Source organism: Anomalospiza imberbis, chromosome 1 (genome assembly GCF_031753505.1).
Source record: "Anomalospiza imberbis isolate Cuckoo-Finch-1a 21T00152 chromosome 1, ASM3175350v1, whole genome shotgun sequence".
Lineage (NCBI taxonomy): Eukaryota > Metazoa > Chordata > Aves > Passeriformes > Viduidae > Anomalospiza > Anomalospiza imberbis.
Genome location: NC_089681.1, coordinates 47,827,124 through 47,848,006, shown reverse-complemented (window position 1 = coordinate 47,848,006; position 20,883 = coordinate 47,827,124). Strand labels below are relative to the sequence as shown.

Here is a 20,883-nt window from a genome sequence, read left to right as displayed (position 1 = left end):
TCCAGCAGAAGAGCAGTTTGGGTTTGGTTGGGGTTTTTGGTTGTGGCTTTTTTGCTCCCACAACTTCTATTGGAATGCTTCTCCGGAGCCCTTGTGTTGTCATTATTTTAAATACTACTTTATTCTCCACCCCAAATATGTTTCTGTCCCATTTATACACATTCTGTTTGGGACCAAAAACCCATAGTAATTGAAATTAAAATACATTTTCTCTTCTTCGGGTTTTGTTTCTTTGGAGTGGTCAGGCAGCTATCTTACCTACCCTTCAGCATTCATCTAGGTAGTCTGGATCTTCTTACAGGATTCTCACAAATGACAGGCTCTTTATTCTCCTCAGTTTGGTACTCTGGCCTACACATCTATTTTCAATTTATCTTCTGGTGCATGGGTGAGCAGAACTGAATGTTAAACCAACTCAGCCTACAACAGCTCATGTATTTCCCTGCCCTCACTGGAAGCCTCATGACTGGTGAAACCTATGAATGCTCTGGTCTTTTCCATTCTCCCTTTTCTCCATAGATGCTTAGCTTGTACTCCAAGGTTTCTCAGCAACTTGGTCATTTCCAACCAAGGTGCTCCCAGCCTGATGCAGAAATGTTTGTTATTAATTCTTGAATGTACATATGACTTACATTTTTTCTGTTAAATATCACCAAGTTGTTGTTTTTACAGTTGTTGAGGCCATTGAATTCTTTCCAGCTGATCTTTGATTCCTTCTCCATGTTGACAATGACTTTTAGGAGTGTGCCACTAGCAAACTTAAGCCAATTTTTTGTTTAAGGTGGTGACATTAGTGAAAATATTAAACAGTGTGCCCCTCTACTGACCTTTTAAGTTCATTGGTAATCTCACCTGCCTTAATGCTTACAAAGTTACATGCTGCTATCTTCTATTTAGTCAACTCTTTCAATTTACAGACCATTCTCCATTTTCTTCAGCTGTATTAATAATTTGTCCTATAGTATCATACCAAGTACTTGAGTACAGAAGGGTAAGATTCATTGCATTTCATTTGTTCAGAGAAATAGGTATTTCATAGCCATATAATGAAAGTAACACAGGATTTCTTTAGTCAACCTATTTGCATTTTATCACATTTTTCATTTAATTCAACATCTTTAATTACTTCCTTCACCCTCTCCAAATTTTGAATATTACCCAGGTCAAAGTAATGGACTCAGAGCTCTTTAGGTTACTGTCTCTCCTCTTGCATCAGGGTAGGGTGAGCTCATCTGTAGACCCACCCTTCATTTCACCTGAATTCACTTTTCTAAAATCAGTAACCTCAGTTACACACCTACTTTCATGTGTTCTTCCATCTCATTTTAATCTGAATTGACTCATGTTCAAGCTGCATTCCAAAGTTATTTTCTTAGGTCATTGTTTTCTACCATTCCCATTGCTTGAACTTGATTTTCTACTTTAGACTTATCTCTGCTGGATCAATATAGAAAAGTTTCACTTGATCCTTGCTGGCCACAACCTCTTCTGTAATAGGAGTGTGTCTTCTCCTGCCTTTATCATGTACCACCAGCTACTGGTTCATAAATATATACAGCCTCTCTTTCCTTGCTTTCATCCTTCTGCCTTTGGATACTTTTGCTTCTCATTTACCCAGTGCTCTTCATTCCATCACAGAGGGGCTTGAAACTAATGCACCTGTGCCTTCTGCACAAATAGGACCATTCATCTGAGCATTTTATGCTTAAACCAGAGTGAATTATACCTCGGCAGCATGATGAGTGCAGTGCAGAAAGATACCTAGGAGGCTTCTTCCCCTGCACGCAGTTTCTAAGGAATTGCCATTTCTATGAAATGGCTTTGTGTGGATTGTAATTCCACTGGTAGTATTTATCATGTTCAAAGATGTTGCTCTGTGTGTGTGTGCCTGTGTGAGTTTCGGTGCAACTGTAAAGCAGCAACCATCACATAAGCATCATTTGGTGGGTATCTGATTCTGCTTACCTGAAGTGTGTTGTTGCAGATCATACAGAAAACAGCGAAATTACTCAGTCTAGCAATGACCACTGGCCAGACATTGAGATCTTCAGCAAAATATCTTTTGACCTGAGTGTACATGACCCTAAGTACAGAAATATAAGTCCTGTATACACAGAACAACTCTCAAGAGGGAAACAAGGTAAGTAAAATGTAGACTTTTAAAGGACTAGTTTCCTGCAGAGACTCAGTGTTTATTGGTTCATTTGAACACAAGTTCACTACAACTTTTAGTCTCCCAAAATTAAATGGAAAAAAAAAAAATTATTCTTTACAGTTTTTACCAGGATCACAATCTCTGTTTTTTAATGCTCCTAAAATTTCTGTTGCTTCTTTTCTTTGTGCACAGAAACAAGCAAAGAAACAAAATCAGAGGAACCTAAGAAAAGGGAGACGGTGTCCATGATGCTGACTAAATATGCAGCTTACAACACCTTCCATCACTGTGAGCAGTGCCATCAGTACATGGACATTAATCCTGCTGCACAGGTTAGTGTCAAGGTCTAAGGGTAAACTGCATCCTTGGTTTTTTTACTGTGGTCTCTCCAGGCATACTGCTCTCATCTCAGGACTCATGCTTTCACCTTCCCTGAGATGGAATTGTTTCATTCTTCCATTCTCAGGGGAGATATTGAGCTACAGATCCAGGAGCATCAGCTGTGTCTGGCACTTTCTGAATGAGCAGTTTTCCTCTGCAGCAGCCTCTGGCAAAGGGTGAATACTGTGATTAGTTTTCTGAAGCCAAAGCATTATTCACCCTGCCCAGAGGGTTTACAGTGTCTCAAGGGAGAAGACTAAAGATTAAGAGAAATGCTTGTCTAACCTAAATGCCAGCCATCCACACCTCTGATGGGAGATGGCAAGGCCTGCTTCTTCCTTGCTTTGTATGTAATTGTGCATCCTTCTCAGCCGTAGCTTAGTCACTTAGTCCAGTCTGAGTCACTGGACAGAAATGAACATTTTAATCTGTTTAGTTAAGAAAACCTTTCGTTTCTAAAGCAGTTATGCTCACAGAAGACTGGCAAGTAAGATTATTCCTGGTTAATAGCTCACACATTATTTCTCAGCCACCAGCAGCAATTTATCTGGAATTTTCTTATCTCCATTCATTTATTCCTTGCTTGCTAATGTTTTCTAGCAGCTTGCTATTAAGATATGGCAGTGTAGACACCCCAGCCTGGCAGTGCACAATGCCAGTTCCCTCAGAGCAGCACCAGCAGGTCTGATCTAAACCTCATGCTTCATTAACTCTGTTGACAGAAGCAAATCCTCCCCAAGGACATCTGTTGTTCCCTCCACTCATCTTTGTGCATGTGGTTAAACATAACCAGTACTAATAAATATAAACATCTACTTGTATGTGCCAGTGTGAGCTGTGTACAAAGAATTAAGATAATTAAGCTCAGGGAAATGACACTTTCAAAGGGGAGTCACTGGGTAGCAAACATTATGAAGGGAGAGAGATTCTTAAATGCTTTAAGAGAACCTAAATAAAGTCCCTTGCATTTTCCATCTTAGTCTAATTATTTCAATTTTTAGCAAAAGATTATAGAGAGCTCATTGGTAAGAGTAAGTGATTTGACTTTGTAGTAAGACAGATGCTTTTGTAGGATGGAATCTATTTGCTGCGTAGGCATTTTTATACATATATATTTGTATTTGTTCAGCGAAGTGCTGTGCAAAATTAAGCTCACCCAAATTCTTCACAGCCTTGTTAATTGCGTGGTCTGCTTTGGTCACACAACTACTTAAGAGAGTATTGCCACAGGAAAAATACTATACTGATACCAGTACAGTAGTGCTCCTGCTGAGGTGTCTGAACAACAGTGCATGCTGCTGTGTACCCCCACATACTGCACTGCTCTTTGAACCTTCTAGGTAAATTGATTTGGACAGGTTTTTTTCCTAGCATGTATGCATGTTTGTGTGTGTGTATGTATCTGTATATTTTTCATCTCTTTGTAAATATTGAGAAATAATTCCTAGCTGAAATGGACTTCAGAAGAGTCCAGTTTGGCCAAAGACCATTACTGGTACAGAAAGCTGATTCCTTTAATAGCACGGTCTAAATAATGTACCTTATTGTGAGGAAAAAGATTACTGGAAGAGAGTGGTTAGGATGTTCTTCTCTGATGGCTTCCAGTACTGTGACTGTAGAGAACTCCTCCTCCTTAGATACTCCCTATGTGTTACCTGCTTGGAAACCTCTTTTTACTGCTTGTTTGTATTCAGGTGTCTGACTCCACTCTGCATGCATTCACGTTTTCATCCTCGATGCTGGGAGAAGAGGTTCAGCTGCATTTTATAATCCCCAAGTCCAAAGAGAACCATTTTGTCTTCAGCAAACAGGGAAAACATCTTGAAAGCATGCGACTCCCCCTCGTTTCTGACAAGGTGCGTGTGCTGCTCTTACCCATCTGCTGCATGCAGTCAGCTTGACATACATATTCAAATTAACGGGGGGGAGGTTTTTTTGGTTGTCTTTTTGTTTTGAAGTCCTTTTTGTAAATGTGCCTGACTGTCCTTAAAATGGGTTTTTTGAGGGCAAACATCCTTTTTTTCTGATTCTAGCATCCAGTTTCTATGTGTTGCAATAATCAGTGATGTTAAAATCTGGAACAAATGGAAGTCCCTGTCAGGAATAACCTGCTTTTTTATATAATGTTGCCAAAATATCTTGTGTTCCAGCAGAATTTGAATGCAGTCAAGAGTCCTATCTTCACCCCATCGAGTGGACGTCATGAACACGGACTCTTGAATCTCTACCATGCCATGGAAGGCATCAGCCACCTGCACCTCCTGGTAGTCAAGGAGTATGAAATGCCACTTTACCGAAAATACTGGCCCAATCACATCATGCTTGTCCTGCCAGGCATGTTCAACAATGCTGGAGTTGGTAAGACACACCATCAATGCATTGCTGTGAAGGTATCAAAATCTATGTTGGACAGTGTGGATCATGCTGTTGCAGGAAATCATGCAGCAGCTCCTCACATACCTGCTGTGATAACAGCAGCAATGTCTTCAAAAATGAGGAAGAACTGCTGTCAGGGGAATGGAATATATGTTTGCATGGATCACTGCCTTCTCAGCTTAAAGTCTGATGTTTTATGGGCCATATTCACTCATTTTACTCAACCCTGCTCTGTAAATTCTGGATGTTTTACATATATTCAAATTGCAACGTTTTAGTTAGCAGAAGGTAAATATTAACTGCAGCTGAACGCGGGGTGGGGGCTTGAACTTTGGAATTTGTTTTCATGGATGCTTAGTTTATTTGCAAGAAGTTTTGAGTAGCTTCAGTTTTAGAATCTTAGCCCCTTCTTGGTACAAGTTACTTTATTAATGCCCACAAAACTGTGTTCTGTAGAGTGTCTTAAAGGATCCAGTCTTCATGGAATCTGCCTTTTAGATTTAATCACACTGAAAAAGGGACATACAGATTTCTTTTCAAACAAAGGTGTTATGAGCACTAAGTTCAAAAAGGGTAATGACTTTAGATGTTTGTGTTACCTTTTTCTGGACAAAGTGATAAAGTCTAATAAGATGTCTGTATATCTTTATGGTATTTCCTCAGGTGCTGCCAGGTTTCTTATTAAGGAACTTTCCTACCACAACCTAGAACTGGAACGAAACCGCTTGGAGGAGCTGGGAGTGAAGCGCCAGTGCGTGTGGCCCTTCATCGTGGTCATGGATGACTCCTGTGTCCTGTGGAACATGCACAGTCCCCACGAGCAGTCCAGGTTGGTACCCACCCACGCTGGCTCCTTGCACTGATCCAGCACTGACAGCAGCACATCTGTGACCGACACTCATCCTCAACATCTGGCAGGGCACTCAGAGCAGTAGGAAGGCCGTATGTTTGTCTTGTTGACCACAACATTCAACCACCTGCTGTTGAACACTTCCACATGACTGTGTCCTTACATCTGTGTCTGTACCTCCAACAGACCTTTGCTTGTGTTCGTGTTTGTTTGCTTGTGCTTGTGTTTGTTCTTTGCCTCTTGTTTCTAGCAACCGTTTGAGTGATTTTTCAATATGTTACTTCGTTTTCATTCAATTTATGTTTCTCAGAGAAAACAGTTTATTTGGGGAACTTAGAAGGCATTAAGCTCTTGACCTTCTCAGTGCTTACACTGTCCAGTACAGAGAAAATAGCATTCAAAAAAATTATGTGTAAGGTGATTTCTTTTCCCTTCCTAAATTGCTGTGTAAGAACCTATTCTGCTGAAAGGCTCATTTTCTGAATGGTTGCCCTGATGAGGTGAAATTAGTTGCCTGTTGCTAAAAAATCTTCATTTATGTATATACTTTTACAGCATCTAGAGTAAACATTCTCAGTTGTCAATGGAATCTTTTAGTCCTTTTTATACACATACATGTATACATATGCAGTGCATGCAATATAAAAATAATAAAATATGTTTGCATGTTATGTATGATCATGTTTTGCAGCCAGTCCCTGGAGCCTGGGGGTTTCAGCAAGAATGTGTCTTTGAAAAGTGTCCTCCAACACATTGAAGCCACCCCCAAAATTGTTCATTATGCAATACTGGGTGTTCAGAAATGGAACAGCAAGCTGAACACCACGAAATCAAAGGCTCCATTCTCCAGGTGCCATGTGCGTGATTTTATACTGCTCAACATAGACTTGACCCAGAATGTGCAATATGATCTAAACAGGTAGGCAGTACATACATATCTATGGAAAATAGCATATTGACTTGATAAGATCCTTGTCACAATGTTTCTGAATGCTGTTGAAGTAAACAGAAAGATCCTACCTTAGGTAACGAGTGCACAATCACAAAAATAAAACACAGTGTGATATATGTTTCATCTGAATGAGTAAGGCATTAAAATAAACCTGCTATAAGCCAAGAAAAGCTGAGGAAGACAGATCAAGGGCAAGGAAGGGCTTCAGAGGACTGAAAAAGCAAGGAAAGAAGAAACTTGAGGGGAAAAAAATAATTGGGACACCAAAAGTAGAAGAAAGGAGTCAAAATGGCATCAGTTACAGGAAGAATGGGGAGTTTCCAGAGTGCCTAGGAGGAAGGATTCCTTGTATTTCCTTCAGAGATAGCTGTCCTCCTTCTTGCCACTTGAGTTTGCAAGAAAAACAGATGAAAAAATTATTTTCTACTATTTCCTTCCTTCCCTCCCTGCCCCCCGCTCTCACCTAACTTCATCTTAAAGCATTTTTAAAGCATTTGCAATAAATCAGCCATATCATGGGCCTTTATTGCTAGCTCTCATCACAGATTGAAGAAATACCCAATTCTTCTTCCCAGACAAGTGAGTTCCAAATAAACCCTGTCTCTGCTGGCCATAAATGGCCCCGGGGCTTCTCATCTTGCACTCCTGCTGCTGTTTTCAGGGATCCTCTGTGTTTCAGAGAGGAATTGTAGCCTGTCAGTGCAAGCTGGTGTGACTTTTGGAGCTCTTGATTTCACTTTCTGTGTCAGGTTGAATCACTAGGTGGGAGTCAGCCCACAGAAATGAACAATGGCATCATGAATAGTGGAGGACTAAGGTTACTTCCCAGCAGCTTTTTCTCCCATAGCCAAGTATTTGTTAAAGCCATATTTTCCCCCAAGTTGCAGTTTATGGAGAAATATGTCATATGGAACTGGCTTGTTCAGAGGTGGAGGTTGGTCCCTGCAGAGCTTCTGCCAAGTCCAAAATACAAAATACCAAAAAAAAAAAAAAAAAAAAAAACCAAACATAAAAGGAATTTAAAAAAAAAGAAGTAAAGGGTGGGGAGGAAATGATTGATGCCAGTATGTGATGAGCATGGGAGCGCAAGCCAGATTTGGTGTGGGGAAGAAGCACACAGGCACACTGAAAAGCGAAGACTAGTTTGGGTTTAGGGTGACCAGCAGCTGCTTTCCTTGGCCAGGAGCACATTGAAGGAATGAGTCTTCAGAGCTCTGCAGAAAATTTGTAGTAGCACCATATCAGATGATCTCCAAAAATCTCTGCTGAGCCCATACTGGTGCATTTCAGCAGGGGGTGTGTGAATGCTTGTGCACAGCAGCCACGCAGCTGGTTTAGTGATCTTGTGTTTAATGTCCAGGTATTTCTGTGAAGATGTGGATTTTAATCTGCGGACCAACAGCAGTGGCCTCCTCATCTGCCGCTTCAACAACTTCAGTGTCATGAAGAAACATATTCAGGTTGGAGGACAAAAGGACTTTGTCGTTAAGCCAAAAATCATGGTAAGTCTGGTGTACTTAAGGGGTAAAATCAGGACCTGTTTTCCCTAGAAATAATGAATTCTCCATTCTTTAGATTTATTTTGTGCTTATTTGACATCTGACATTCATGGCTTAATCCATGGTAGGGCTGTCACATCAAAAACAGAAAACAAGAAACATTTTGCTATTTATAAATTACTAAAAAATCCTCTTAATCTGTTAGAGGACGGACTGAGATTGGGAAGAGTTTGGTTTGGCTTTTCAGTGGTATCTCTGATAGAGGAAGATTTTGCAGACTCTGATCTAAAGCAAGCAAGTTGTACCAGATTCAGTTTTAAAAATTTAGTACAGCCACAAGTTTCTGGTGTTTGCTGATTTGTGATGAGTTTCAGTCCTTGCACTTCCTAACAAAAAGAGGGCTGAAGAAAGGCTCTGAAAACTGCAACCTTCTGAAATCCTCCCAGGAAATCCAAGTATTTATAAAAATATACTAATTATTTTATACAGAGTCTGTTACACCTATGTCAGCTTTAAATGGAGGTGCATTTCAAAGGATTGTCTTTAATCTAAGAATCTTACAGTTTGTGTTCCTGGTGGTTTTGAACACATCCCACACCATCTTCCTTTTAAAAAACCACCTCTCATACTTTAGAATTTAACTGACTAAACTCTGGGTTTAAGTCTTTTTGAAGATTGTTTTCTCATTCTCCTTTTCTTATGGTTGCAGTGGAATCTGTAGTGATGGACTGGCCTATGAGAAAACTCCATAGAAAACACTTTTTATGGATGACTCCACACAGGGAGTATGTAATTTCATATAATGCCCACGAGTAAGGCAGAATGAAGGCCACTGTGACAGTCGGAACTCCACATTTTATGTCCCTTCTTTAGGCAAGCAGATATCCAAATAAATACGTAGCAAGCACAGAATGAGCAATTAATTTATTTCTGTGCTTTGGTGCTATGTGAAAATCACACGGGGAATTTTGATCCTTTTGTTCCTTTTCTCTCTCTTCCTGCTCTGTCATGTCAGTCCCTTCCCCAGTTAGAGGAGCTCCAGCAGAGCAAATACATGGAGTAGGTGGGTTAAAAGGGATTCCCCTTGGTTTCACTGCAGGTCTCAGACAGCGTGGCACCAATAATGCCTCTTCAGTATGTCTGTGCCCCTGACAGCGAGCACACATTGTTGGCAGCCCCGTCTCAGTTCCTCCTGGAGAAATTCCTTCAACACGCAACCTACAAACTCTTCCCCAAGGCCATTCACAACTTCAAGAACCCAGTGTTGGCCATCGACTGCTACCTGAACATCGGGCTTGAGGTACAAGAGATTTGCAGGGATGATGGGGACAAGGAAATGCAAACCTTTAGTTCAGTATCTTGTGTTGAAATGCCCTTCTTCAGCATCAAGGGTAACGTTTGAAGACTTTGGTCTCAAACAGATTCTGCTGCTGGAAGTAAAGTACCAGTCCACTGGAGGAGCTGGCAGTGAAGCCTCCAGCTGGCTGGTGTGGGTAAAGACCATTCATGTGACTGCTGGACTGTGCCAGCTCCTGCACTCGGGTCCAACAACTCCATGCAGTGCTACAGGCTTGGGGAAGAGTGGCTGGGAAGCTGCACGAAGGAAAAGGACCTGGGGGTGCTGGTAAACAGCAGCTGAACATGAGCCAGGGTGTGCACAGGTGGCCAAGAAGGCCAATGGCATCCTGGCTTAAATCAGCAATAGTGTGGCCAGCAGGACCAGGGAGAGGATCATTCCCTGGTACTCAGCACTGGGGAGGCCACACCTGAAGTCCTGTGTTCATTTTGGTCCCCTCATTTCAGGAAGGATGTTGAGGTGCTGGAGCATGTCCAGAGAAGGGCAGTGGAGCTGGTGAAGGGTCTGAAGCACATGTCTGATGAGGACCAGCTGAGGGAGATGGGGGTGTTTAGCCTGGAGAAAAGGAGGCTCAGGAGAGACCTTATGACTCTCTACAGCCACCTGAAAGGAGGCTGTAGCCAGCTGGGGATTGGCCTCTTCTGCCAAGTAACAAATGATGGGACAAGGGGAAACAACCTCAAGTTGTGCCAGGGGAGGTTTAGATTGGATATTGGGGAAAATTTCTCTATGGAAAGGTTTGTCAAGCACTGGAACAGGCTGCCCAGCATAGTGGTGGGTTCACCATTCCAGGAACTATTTAAAAGATGTGTAGATGTGGCATTTGGCAACTTGGTTTAGTGCTGGGTTAACAGTTGGAGTCAGTGGTCTTGGATCTCATGGATCCATGATAAAAGTGGGATCTTGATGAGCATAACTTAAAAAATTCCATGATTTGCAAAGGAATTGGGCGTGTCTGTCTGAAATAATATTTCATACTAAGCAAAACCCTGAAAGTGATGCCATTCTTGACAAAACCTGGTGTTCATCCTTTGATGCTTCTCTTTTTATGAACCTGGGTTTCAAGGAAATTAGATTTTTGCAAATATTTTCTAGACGTCTGTAGGTGGGGAGTTCAGAATTTTTGAACCTAATGGCCAGCTTGAACTGGGTCTGGAGCCAGGTCAATGTCTAACCAGGGTGTTGTTCAGACAAATTTTATGGAGGTCAGTGGTAAGATAGAGGAGACACCCTTTTTTATATAATAGCCATCACAGCACTGAGACACAAGACTGCTTGGATCCACAAGCATCAGGATTTCCCCTACTTATGGAATCACTTACTTTGCTTGACAAATGTATCCTTATTAGAATAACCTGTATAATCTATGCAGTCATTATAAGAAGGTAATTTGTAGAGGGAAAAAAAAATCAAACTGAATTACAGAGAGCCCTGAAATAACGTGTTGCAGACTTGGTGACCAAATTTGAATGTAGAGGTTTGTTCCGTGTGTTACTTCTTTGGGAAGGTGTGCTCAGTACTGCAATCTTGTTGGATTGGATTTTTATCAGAGCACCAGCTGACTGGCCTGTTATCACTAAGCTATATTCCATTCCATGTAAGTCATCCTTAGCCATTTCTAAGACAGAAAGCATTTCTTTCTCCCTTGTGTTTCAGGTGGCCATATGCTACATTAGCTCTCGCCCACACTCGGTCAATGTCAACTGTGAAGGGGTGTTCTTCAGTGGACTTCTGCTCTATCTCTGTGACTCCTTCGTTGGTGCAGACCTCCTCAAGCGGTTCAGGTTTCTCAAAGGTAATCTCACTTCTCTGCTGGGCATATCCTGCGTGCCTCTTGCCAACTAATAGCAGCATGGATGAAAAGGGAAAGGCAGAGGAATAAACAGCTTGATTAAACAGCTCCATTATTTTCACAGTTTGTTTTAGCACTATTTTCAAAAGAAATAGGTGCAGTGGTTTTTGAGGGGTATGTGAAACTTCTGTTCCTGTTGGCAGATTATTGAACCTTAGGTAAGCACTGATAAATGACATTAATTAAGTTATTTTAAAGTGACATCAGCAAGGATTGTGGAAATCAGGCAGTGAATTGTGCAGTCAGCAACTTGAGAGTTGTGAGCATAGATGTTAGTGATGAGGATGGGAAATTCTGCTCTGGCAATCAGTCTATAATGGCAGTAAATCTTCAGTTCTGTAAATAAGGACAGCTCTTAGCTGAAGGATGATTTGGTCTGCCTCACCAGAACCTGATAAACCTCATAAAAATCTTTTTGTCTTAATACTGGCAATCAGCAAATTGCCAGAGGACTTCAGTAATGCTGAAGTGTGTTGCAGAGCTCCAGTGCAGTTGTGGTGGCACAGCTGAGTCGTTTCCCTCTTTTGCTGACTGAGGATGGTGCATGTGCAGGGGTACCATAGGGATGACCCTTAGCCAGTCCCAAGAACCACATTTTGAAGTTTGCTCCTGTGCCCTCTTGGGCCCTGCAGGGCAGGAACAGAGGAAGAAGGCACAAAGACATGCTGGGGATGGTCCTGTAGGTGTCCAGTTCTCCTGCTTATTAAATGATCATGTGTAACACCAGGTGGAACGAAGTTAGTAAATTTTTTAAGCCACAGAAGAAATTACAGACTCTTGGAGTGCTTTACCAAGGGCTGCTCTCATACTTAAGGAAGTCAGTGGATTTTATTAAGTCATTTGTGAGACTGGTTTGGCTTAGTAGAATTTCATCATTGACCTTCTACAAACCCAAATGTCCCATGAAATAAACAAAAAAGTAGGCTTTATTATTTGGGCTTAATTATCAGTAGTAATTTAAAGATCCAGTTAATGTTCTCTCTGCTGCAGTTGATGATATTAACACTGCCTGACTGTCAGGCAGTTACATCCTGTGATCCAAAGCACACCCCAAACCATGCTTGCTTCTCCATGTCTGTGCCTTCCTGGAGATGGACGCATTCGTCTGTCCTGAGGCTCAAAGGATTGATCTGAGCCTGGACTGGCTGGTGGTCATGTCACTGGTTGGTGACAGACCCTTCTAATACTACTTTTTTCCTCCCTAGCAGCAGAGGTTTCTTTAAAATATCTTAGGAAAATCAGTGAAAGAAATTAGTTGTTATTGTACCTCAAGAATCTAACGTGCTTTTCAATTGAAGGTGCCACCTTGTGTGTCATATGTCAAGACAGAAGCTCACTACGGCAGACAATAGTCCGGTTGGAGTTGGAGGATGAGTGGCAGTTCCGACTTCGGGATGAGTTTCAAACTGCAAACAGTAGTGATGATGAACCACTCTATTTCCTTACGGGACGCCACATATAAGCTTCGCTGAGATACCGCTAACAAAGGGAAAAAAGAAAAACTTTTTTTTAAAAAAGTACAATCACTGTGGAGCAAAGTGCAACCAATATTTATCTTGACTGCTCTAAAGGATTCCCTGCATTCTGAGGTAGCTTTATTCTTTGGGGTAAAATTACCGCATCAGTTATGATTTAAAGGATCCTGGATTCCAGTTATTTTCACATCATTCACGACCACTGACACCAATCATGCAGCCAACCAAGCTGTAAGATCGGGGAAGAGGATGTTGTTTTGTCAAAGAAGAATCCTTTTTATATTAAGCTGAGTTAGGGGAAGAAGCTGCTCTCCTCTTGCAGCTGTAAGCTTGAATGTGTTACATGAAACGCACCCTAGCATGTGGAATTTATCAAAGATAGGTGGAGGAGAGCTCACCGCGTCTCTTCAGCTCTGTGCTGTGGTACAGGAATACTCAGGGGTTTGAAACTACAATATAAAGTAGATACTTGTATTATGAGGAATAGTCTTGTTCTCTGTGCAGTGTTAGTTTAAAATTTGTAATTGTGTACGTATTGAAACCGTCTTTGGCAAAATTTCCACAGGTGTTCAAAGTTTACTACTTAAACCTGAACAAACGGGCAAATGCATGGCAGGCACTGTGCACCCTTAGCAATGGTATTTTGCCCCAGCAGGCACCCCCTCCTCAGCTCCAGGGCCCAAAGCAAAAGGCTTCTCAGAGCTGCTCTCTCTTCAGTTAGAGGCCAGAGTAACTTCACAGCAAATCACCCTCAGTTTCTCACTCTCCTCAGAGCTTTGGAGACTTGCGGTCCGTCCCCCTTTGCGTATGGAAATGCATCCTCCTGTTCATCCGGTGCCTCTGTGGTTGACTGCCTGCAACTCACTCTCCATTTCCTTTACATTCAACTCCAGTTGGCTGCAGAGCTGAAATCAGGTCAGAGTTGTACCCCTGTATGAAACAGCACACCAAGAAATGTGCGGGAGAGTAACAGGGCCTGAGCTGGTCCCGAGACAAACAGGAAGTATTCTACAGTAGCTCCAGGGGGGAGCAGAAGAGAAATCCCAGGGAGCTGGGACTGCTCAGGAGGGACTCTCCAAAAGCAGAGATGTGTGAACACATCACCTGAAACCATCATCCGTGTACCTCTGTAAATACTGGCTCTGCAGCAGTCACACACTGTTGTATTCCAGCTGCAATACTGATCCTTGGGAAGGTGTTCTGGAATTAACTTGATGACATAGCATTTGGCTGTCGGAGGTGTATGCAGCAGGGCTCTGTTCCCCTCACAGTTAGCAGGTGTTGTCTCACTGAGGTTTACACACACACACCTCCCACAACAATCATCTTTCTGCACATTGTGATCCCTTTTATCAAAAAGAAAAATGCAGAGTGTTCTTAAAGGCTGTTCAGGAATATGAATTTACTCTCCCCAAAAAGCAATGAAATGAATGCATCTTTATACCTGACCTGCAGTCATTGCAGAAGGACCTGCCAAAGCTGCATTTTTTTAAGGCATCATGTTAATTAAGCAACTTTTTTTATCTTATGAAGAGATGTTTACAGATGAATAAACATAATATATTTGACAGAGGCCAAAGGAAAATGGTTTGCATATGTCTGTGTTGATGTAGCGTTATTTCTGATGCTGTAAATTTAGCAAATTTCACATGAACAACCCCTTTCAGTAAATTTATTTTTTATTTTCCTTCAGATACAACCTGCCTTACCTATTTTAACACTGGGAAGACATAAGGATACAAAAGATGATTCTTGAAGTGTTTGCTACACGCCTGAATGTATTCCAGTAGCTCTGGTTTTGCCAGAGGGCTTAAGGCCAGCCCCCAGTCTTAGCATGGTGTAGAAAAGTGTCAGGTACTACATGTTCAAAAATGGTTTCCTTTTTGTTCATGTACTCGATGTTTGCACTAAGTTCTCGAAATTCCAGGTGCTGAGACTACCAGGAGGCGCTAGCCCACTGGTGGAGCAGAGCGAAATCATCCTGAAGGCTGAGAGTGCATTTAGAAATCAGCGTATTTGCCTGCCTTTACCAGCTAATAGTAAACCCATTTCCTTAGTGCTGTCCCCTGTGGAAGCAAGGAGTTTTGGTAAGGCTGTGGCCAGAGTGCACTACACCAGCCCCAACAGCACAGGCCTGTCCCACGGAACACTTTAAATTGGCTGCCTGTGAATTCCTGGCAAGGAGACCCTTGGTTGACAGGCACACGATTGCTATTCCATTTTGGTTTTAAGCCTTGCCATTAAGGCCATTCTAATGAATGTATGAAAATTGGCCAGCATTATTATATTTTACCTGTAGATGTTCTTGTCTATTCACAGGTTAAAACTGAATGTAAACTGAGATTTAAAGAATCATATGCAGATGCTTTTTGCTTAACTTATGTAATTGCTTTTTGTGACTTTTGGAGGAGGGTTAAAAATGTTGCTTTCCTAGTGTAAAGTTTTCTTAACCAAAAACTTGGTGAATTTAGCTTCACTAGTCAGTCTACCTCATGTTATTGTTTATGAACTGAAACTGTCTGAAGTTGTGGCTGTGGTATGTTTATAATGTGCTTTCATTAAATTTGAATATATTAAGTTACCATTTCAGATTGCCTCTCTCTTAATGGATCCTGCTTTCTGAGCCCACCACAGAGGATCGCTTCTGGAGTTCTGTGCACCCGCACCACTTTTCTGACAAAGCTCTTTACAGACTGCTCACAATCCCCTGGAAAATTACACGTGGCAGCATGGAACAAAAAGCCTCTGCAGCCCAGAATTCAGCACTGTTCTGCTACTCCAGAGTACTTCAAGTACTCTTAAGAGTATTGTTTGGGATGTGGTGCAAGGTCTTTGCTTTAGCTCTAGACCAAGGTTAATGACAGCACACCATAAACAAGTACATCCTGACTGCACACAGGTTCCCAAATTGAAACAAAGCTTAAGTTTAACCTTAACTAAATCTTTCCCCTCCTCCATTAGGGTTTTAAACTGTTACTCAAGACAGAAGGTATCCCTGCTCACCTTACTATAAACCTTGTTATGAGGATGGTCTTGATCCAGAGCTCCTGAGGGCATTGATCTTCAGCATATGTTTTTCCGACCAAGAAAAGTATGAAATACACTAAAGATTCACTCACAATTAGTATTATACAGAGTAACTTTAAAAAAGCTATCAAGTATTTTATTTTTAATCTATCTACATTATGTACAGATCAAGAAAGGCCACAGCAGTTTTTCAACATACAAACCCTTTGAAAGAAGAGAGATTTATGAAGGAGTGACAAGTATCAAAGTGAAGTCAACTAACAAAGGTATATACTCAGTACAATACTTGAAGCTTCAATGACAAGTACACCATTCCTTGGGCTTTTCATTCCACCTTTTACTCCAAAACTAATCTGGGGGAGAAGGGGACAGGGGCCACAAGAAGATCCGATGCTGCTGCCAGGGAGCAGGGTACAGGGGCACCCCGGAAGGCACCGTACAGCCTGTGAGGGTTGTTGCCCACAGCGACTGCACTGTAACACCTCCTGCCCCGATTCCACTGGGCGCAGCCTGGAACTCTGTCAGACAAGTGCTGGTAGTGGGAGCTGGGGCAGGAGCCCAGCACTCCAGTACTGGGAAGCACTGGTATATTACCTCAGTAAGAACTTCAGCATGTACTCATCAGCCAGACTAGAGTCTTTGCATTAGTATACAGTCCACTATGAACAATTTTCTGCTGCATGTAAACATGAATAACTAGATAAAATACAATCAAACTTTTGTAAAAGTTAATAAAATATCTTTCTTTTAAAAAAACAAAGTTAGCCTATTACTGCATTGTTTACAATTTTAATAAAATAGTACAACCGCTTGGTTGTTACTAGTCCTGAGTTCACTGTAAAAAAAATGGCCCTGGCTTCTGCTGAAGGTCTGCACCCACTCCATGCAGTTTGGCAGAAGGCTCCAATAAAAATGGAATTCCTGCAGAGCAGTTAAGTCTGGTGCTGTCCATTGAGGAAGTTGTATACCAGGAACTGGCCAGTGCCACAGTACTGTGTTGCAAAGAGTTTTCCATCAGGAGTAGGGTCAGAGAAAGCAATTTCTTCCTTGCTTAAGTATGAGCCATATATGAAGTTGCTCCTGTTTAAAAGAGGGGAAAAGGGAAAAATAAAAGATAATTATCCTGAGAGAATATGAAAAATATTTATACTATTAGGCAACAAACCATTAATTAAGTGGCACAGTAATTCAAAAGGCAGAAGTTCTGTTAGGAGGGTCTCTTCATAGGATTTATCTCCTTCCAAAGAGGAGGACCACTTGCTCTGGGAGGGGTTTTATAAGGGTCTGGTGTTTCAGAAGGAGTATTTGTACAGAACAATTGCATCAAGAATTCAAATTCAGAGTTTAAAATAAAAAGTTTGAATTCATTCCAAAGATTTTTTAATAGAAAAGAGACCACTAGGGCTGTGACTACAATCACCAGGATTGAAAATGAGCTATGAGTCAAGTTGGGGTGCTTACGGAGGGGCCTCAAGGGATCAACCTCAAGGCATAATTTCTAAATACACATTCAGTAATTAACTATACAAAAAGAAAGAATCAATTTGCTTAACTTGTTAATGAAGAGTATTTCCTGTATGGTTTAGTTTTATTTGAAGGGAGAGTGGGAATCAAGTGATACCATTCTAATTCTCTGGCTGGCTGTGTGAGCAATTTTGGAAAACTGAATTCAGGCTTTAAGACCTCAACTGGTCTTAAAGGGGAGGTGTTATTTTATCCTTAGAAACATAAGAAACTGCCTTTAGATTTAAGTTCTTTAGTTTCTACAAAATAATCATAAATGCACTTGAAGACCAAGCAGGAGCTTCACTCAGATGGACATCATGGACATCACCACTAAATATTGAGGAAAAGATAATAAGAACAACATCCTCTTTAATTACTACCAGCTTTATTCTCTTCTCTTTCATGTGTTCAGAAAGATGATTTTGCAAGGTTCTTAAGACTGTCTGACTGGGTTTCTGTGAGTGCAAGGTACTGTGAAAGCCTGAGTGAAATGGGGCAGACATTCTCAAAATGAACCTCAGTCTGTTACGATGCCTTCCACATTTTGAAGTCAGGATTTAGCTGGTTACCATAATTATCCCATTCCAAGCACCTTTTGCTATGGAAAACATTTAGGTTTAGGCAGCTGAGCAGATATAACTGCTTAGTGCCATCCCAAATCAAGTCTCACTCCTTTCCTTTGCCTTCTGCAACTTCCTCGGCTCCCTCATCTACACCAGCTATAGAGCTCATCAGACCTTTCTACAAACCAGTGGAGCACCAGAATAACACAAAACTTTTAGTGAATACAGCAGTGAGCTACTGGAAGGCCAAACAAGCACCAGAGCAGAGCAAAAGGGGAGGTGCAGAGCACAGTTAAGAGGAAAACTAAGGCCTCACTATCTGCAACAAGCAGAGGAATGTTTTCCTCTTACCTGAGACACTCTATCATCCGAGAAGCAATCTTCTTCCGGCGCATCATGCTGAACACCCAGATCCGACTGATCCCACAGATGGCAGGTTCTGGAGAAGTTGAACAGCACCATGCTTTCTGTCTCTCAAATATCACTTTCTCATTTTCTGAACTGATTTCTGGAACCTTCTCTTCTATAACTCTGTAGCCCTGCAGATGAGGTAAAAAACATCTGTCACTTTATAAAATCATCACTAATGACTGAAGAAAATAATTAATGTTTTATTTATTACAGTTAAACATACATGGCTGCTAAAATGCCTTAGCAAAAAGACTGTAGTTTTGCATCTCGTTTAATTTCTCGTAACAGTTTCAAAAATCAAGCAAATTATAGAAGATTAAATAAACAACCCTCTGAAGTTTATCTCACTTAAAATAACAGCAACAAATAATCCAATCCTTATTACTACCTATGTTAAAGCATTTGCATCAATTTCTCTGGCTCTGGCTAGGATTGTTTTGCTTGTTGTCTGATACTCCCAAGGGACAATAGGAAACAATAATGTTTGGAATGGACAGATTATGTGACATCAGTGATTAGTACTGCAATGACTTCTTGTCCTGCCCTCCATTCCACTGCCTTCTGTCCTCTGCTTGTACTTCCTGTGGAGCTGTTTGACCCTATGGTGATTTAACTCAGTCATACAGGGCACCCACTCTTTCATCCACGTTGGATTTCTGCTGGGTAGGGAGTTGAACCTGCTTGTCAACAAGCAAGAACACAGCCAGAGTTGTGAAACAGCAGAGGAAGAAAAATCCCACCCCTCAGCTGTAGAAAGTTTTTAAATGATGAGGTCTGTCTGAGCCAAGTATCACACCATCCATGTGTCGCTGCTCAGTGTCAACCTCATAAAACTGAGTAACTACATTTCAGAATGGTCCAGCCACCCAGTCTCTTCCTCTGTGGAGCAGGCACACACAGAATAATAATTTGCCGTGAAAAGCAGTTATTAAGCACTGGCATAGATTATCTTTCTCCAATTCAATCACTTACCCACTGGATATGTTCTGCAATTAAGCAGCCAATGACTTTTTTGTCATTAGAAATAAAAAGAAGAGTTTTAGTTCTAGAGTAGCACATGAGAGGAGTTTGCTGAAATCCCAAGTCATTGTCTACCATTTCTCTGATTTCTTCAACCTGTCAAAATAATTTTAAATGCTGTATAAGAAGCACATCGAAATGCACATTTTTATAAATTTACATTAAAATCACGTATTTGCAGAAATGTAATAGGGTATCTAGAATACTGAAAGCTATTCCAAAAGTTAAGGATCAACCCAAGTAACCTGCAACACATCATCAGCATAAGTGTTCCTTAAACAATACTCGTCTGGAAATAGGAAGAGTAGAGACCCCTCAGTCAGCTTCCATTAAATCCAAACTTCATTAAACAAAGGCTAATAGAGAGAATGCAAAAACCAAACTATGAGCTCTGATATTTTAGAAGTTATTTAGACCTGCAAGGAAAGTTAAAGCAGTTAAAGATTTTTTGTTATTTTTCAAGTCTTGAAAGAACAAATCCATTAAGGGTTTTGAGCACAGGATAGCAGGCACAGTGCCAAGGCAGGCAGAAAATATAAGCATTTGTTATAAAGGAATAACTTGTCTCCTTCCTTCAGCTTTCTACTCTTCCACTGAGTTTTCAAAGAGCAACTGAAACTAAAAATAAAATTTTGTTTAGTATCAGCAAGTTTAGAAAAAACAGAAAAACTCCATCATGAACGTAAATGAAAGCTTATGCATGAGCTAATTTTTTACTGAGGGATTCCTGAACCTACATCTGGACATTAGAACAGCCTCTATCATCCCTCATCTCCCATAAGACAAAAAAAGGTGCCCTCACTTATGGTGCATTAAATGGCATAAGCTCCTTGAATGCACGTTGTAGTTACAGTAGTAATGCACAAGGAGAATTACTGATGCTGTCAGTATCACAGAATGGCTCAGGTTGGAAGGTACCACATCTGGTCCAACCTCCCTGCTCAGGCAGGGCCCTCCCAGAGCACATGGCACAGGACTGCATCCAGACAGCTCATGAAAATCTCCAGTGAGGGAGACTCCACACCCTCTCTGGGCAATCTGTTCCAATAAACAGGCACCCGCACAGTAAAGAAAGCTGTGTTAAAATGCTTTAAAAATAATTTTTAACAAGTATGAATTACTCTATTTTCTCACCTAACCTTCAGGTACTAATCATTTAATGACACATCCTATTATCTGAAACGCCAAGTAAAACTATTCTTGAAATCAAAGAAAGCTGGTTATGACAGCTGTAAGATTCTATCAACTTCAGCTACACAGAACTACAGAGAACTCTATCCTAAATGACTCGATGTGCTACAGTCTTCCTTCTTTTTCTTCAGCCATTATATTAAAAAATGAATGTACAACAAATTAAGATAAAACTTAAACTAAAATTAAGATAATCCCACAAGAAAAATACAACTAAAGGAATAAACTTATCTGCATAAAATGTGAAAATTCGTAATTTCATTTCAAT

General features: G+C 41.1%; 2 protein-coding genes across 3 annotated transcripts in view; one reads left to right on the top strand and one right to left on the bottom strand.

Annotated features, from left to right (window-relative positions):
* Window positions 1-15,481, top strand: part of GREB1L (GREB1 like retinoic acid receptor coactivator) — a 132,556-nt gene extending 117,075 nt beyond the window's left edge. The window contains 10 exon segments of the mRNA XM_068190944.1: window positions 1,985-2,140; window positions 2,348-2,487; window positions 4,231-4,392; window positions 4,690-4,894; window positions 5,576-5,741; window positions 6,454-6,681; window positions 8,075-8,216; window positions 9,313-9,513; window positions 11,227-11,365; window positions 12,721-15,481. Coding sequence (XP_068047045.1) covers window positions 1,985-2,140; window positions 2,348-2,487; window positions 4,231-4,392; window positions 4,690-4,894; window positions 5,576-5,741; window positions 6,454-6,681; window positions 8,075-8,216; window positions 9,313-9,513; window positions 11,227-11,365; window positions 12,721-12,884 — 1,703 coding nt within the window. The 3' untranslated portion in view covers window positions 12,885-15,481.
* Window positions 15,482-16,024: 543 nt separating this feature from the next.
* ESCO1 (establishment of sister chromatid cohesion N-acetyltransferase 1) overlaps window positions 16,025-20,883 on the bottom strand; it is a 32,324-nt gene continuing 27,465 nt past the window's right edge. For both annotated transcript variants that reach the window (XM_068190955.1, XM_068190965.1), the window contains 3 exons: window positions 19,377-19,520; window positions 18,345-18,532; window positions 16,025-17,004 (listed from right to left, as the gene is read on the bottom strand). In XM_068190955.1, coding sequence (XP_068047056.1) covers window positions 16,857-17,004; window positions 18,345-18,532; window positions 19,377-19,520 — 480 coding nt within the window. In that variant the 3' untranslated portion in view covers window positions 16,025-16,856. The remainder of the gene's footprint in view (window positions 17,005-18,344; window positions 18,533-19,376; window positions 19,521-20,883) is intronic.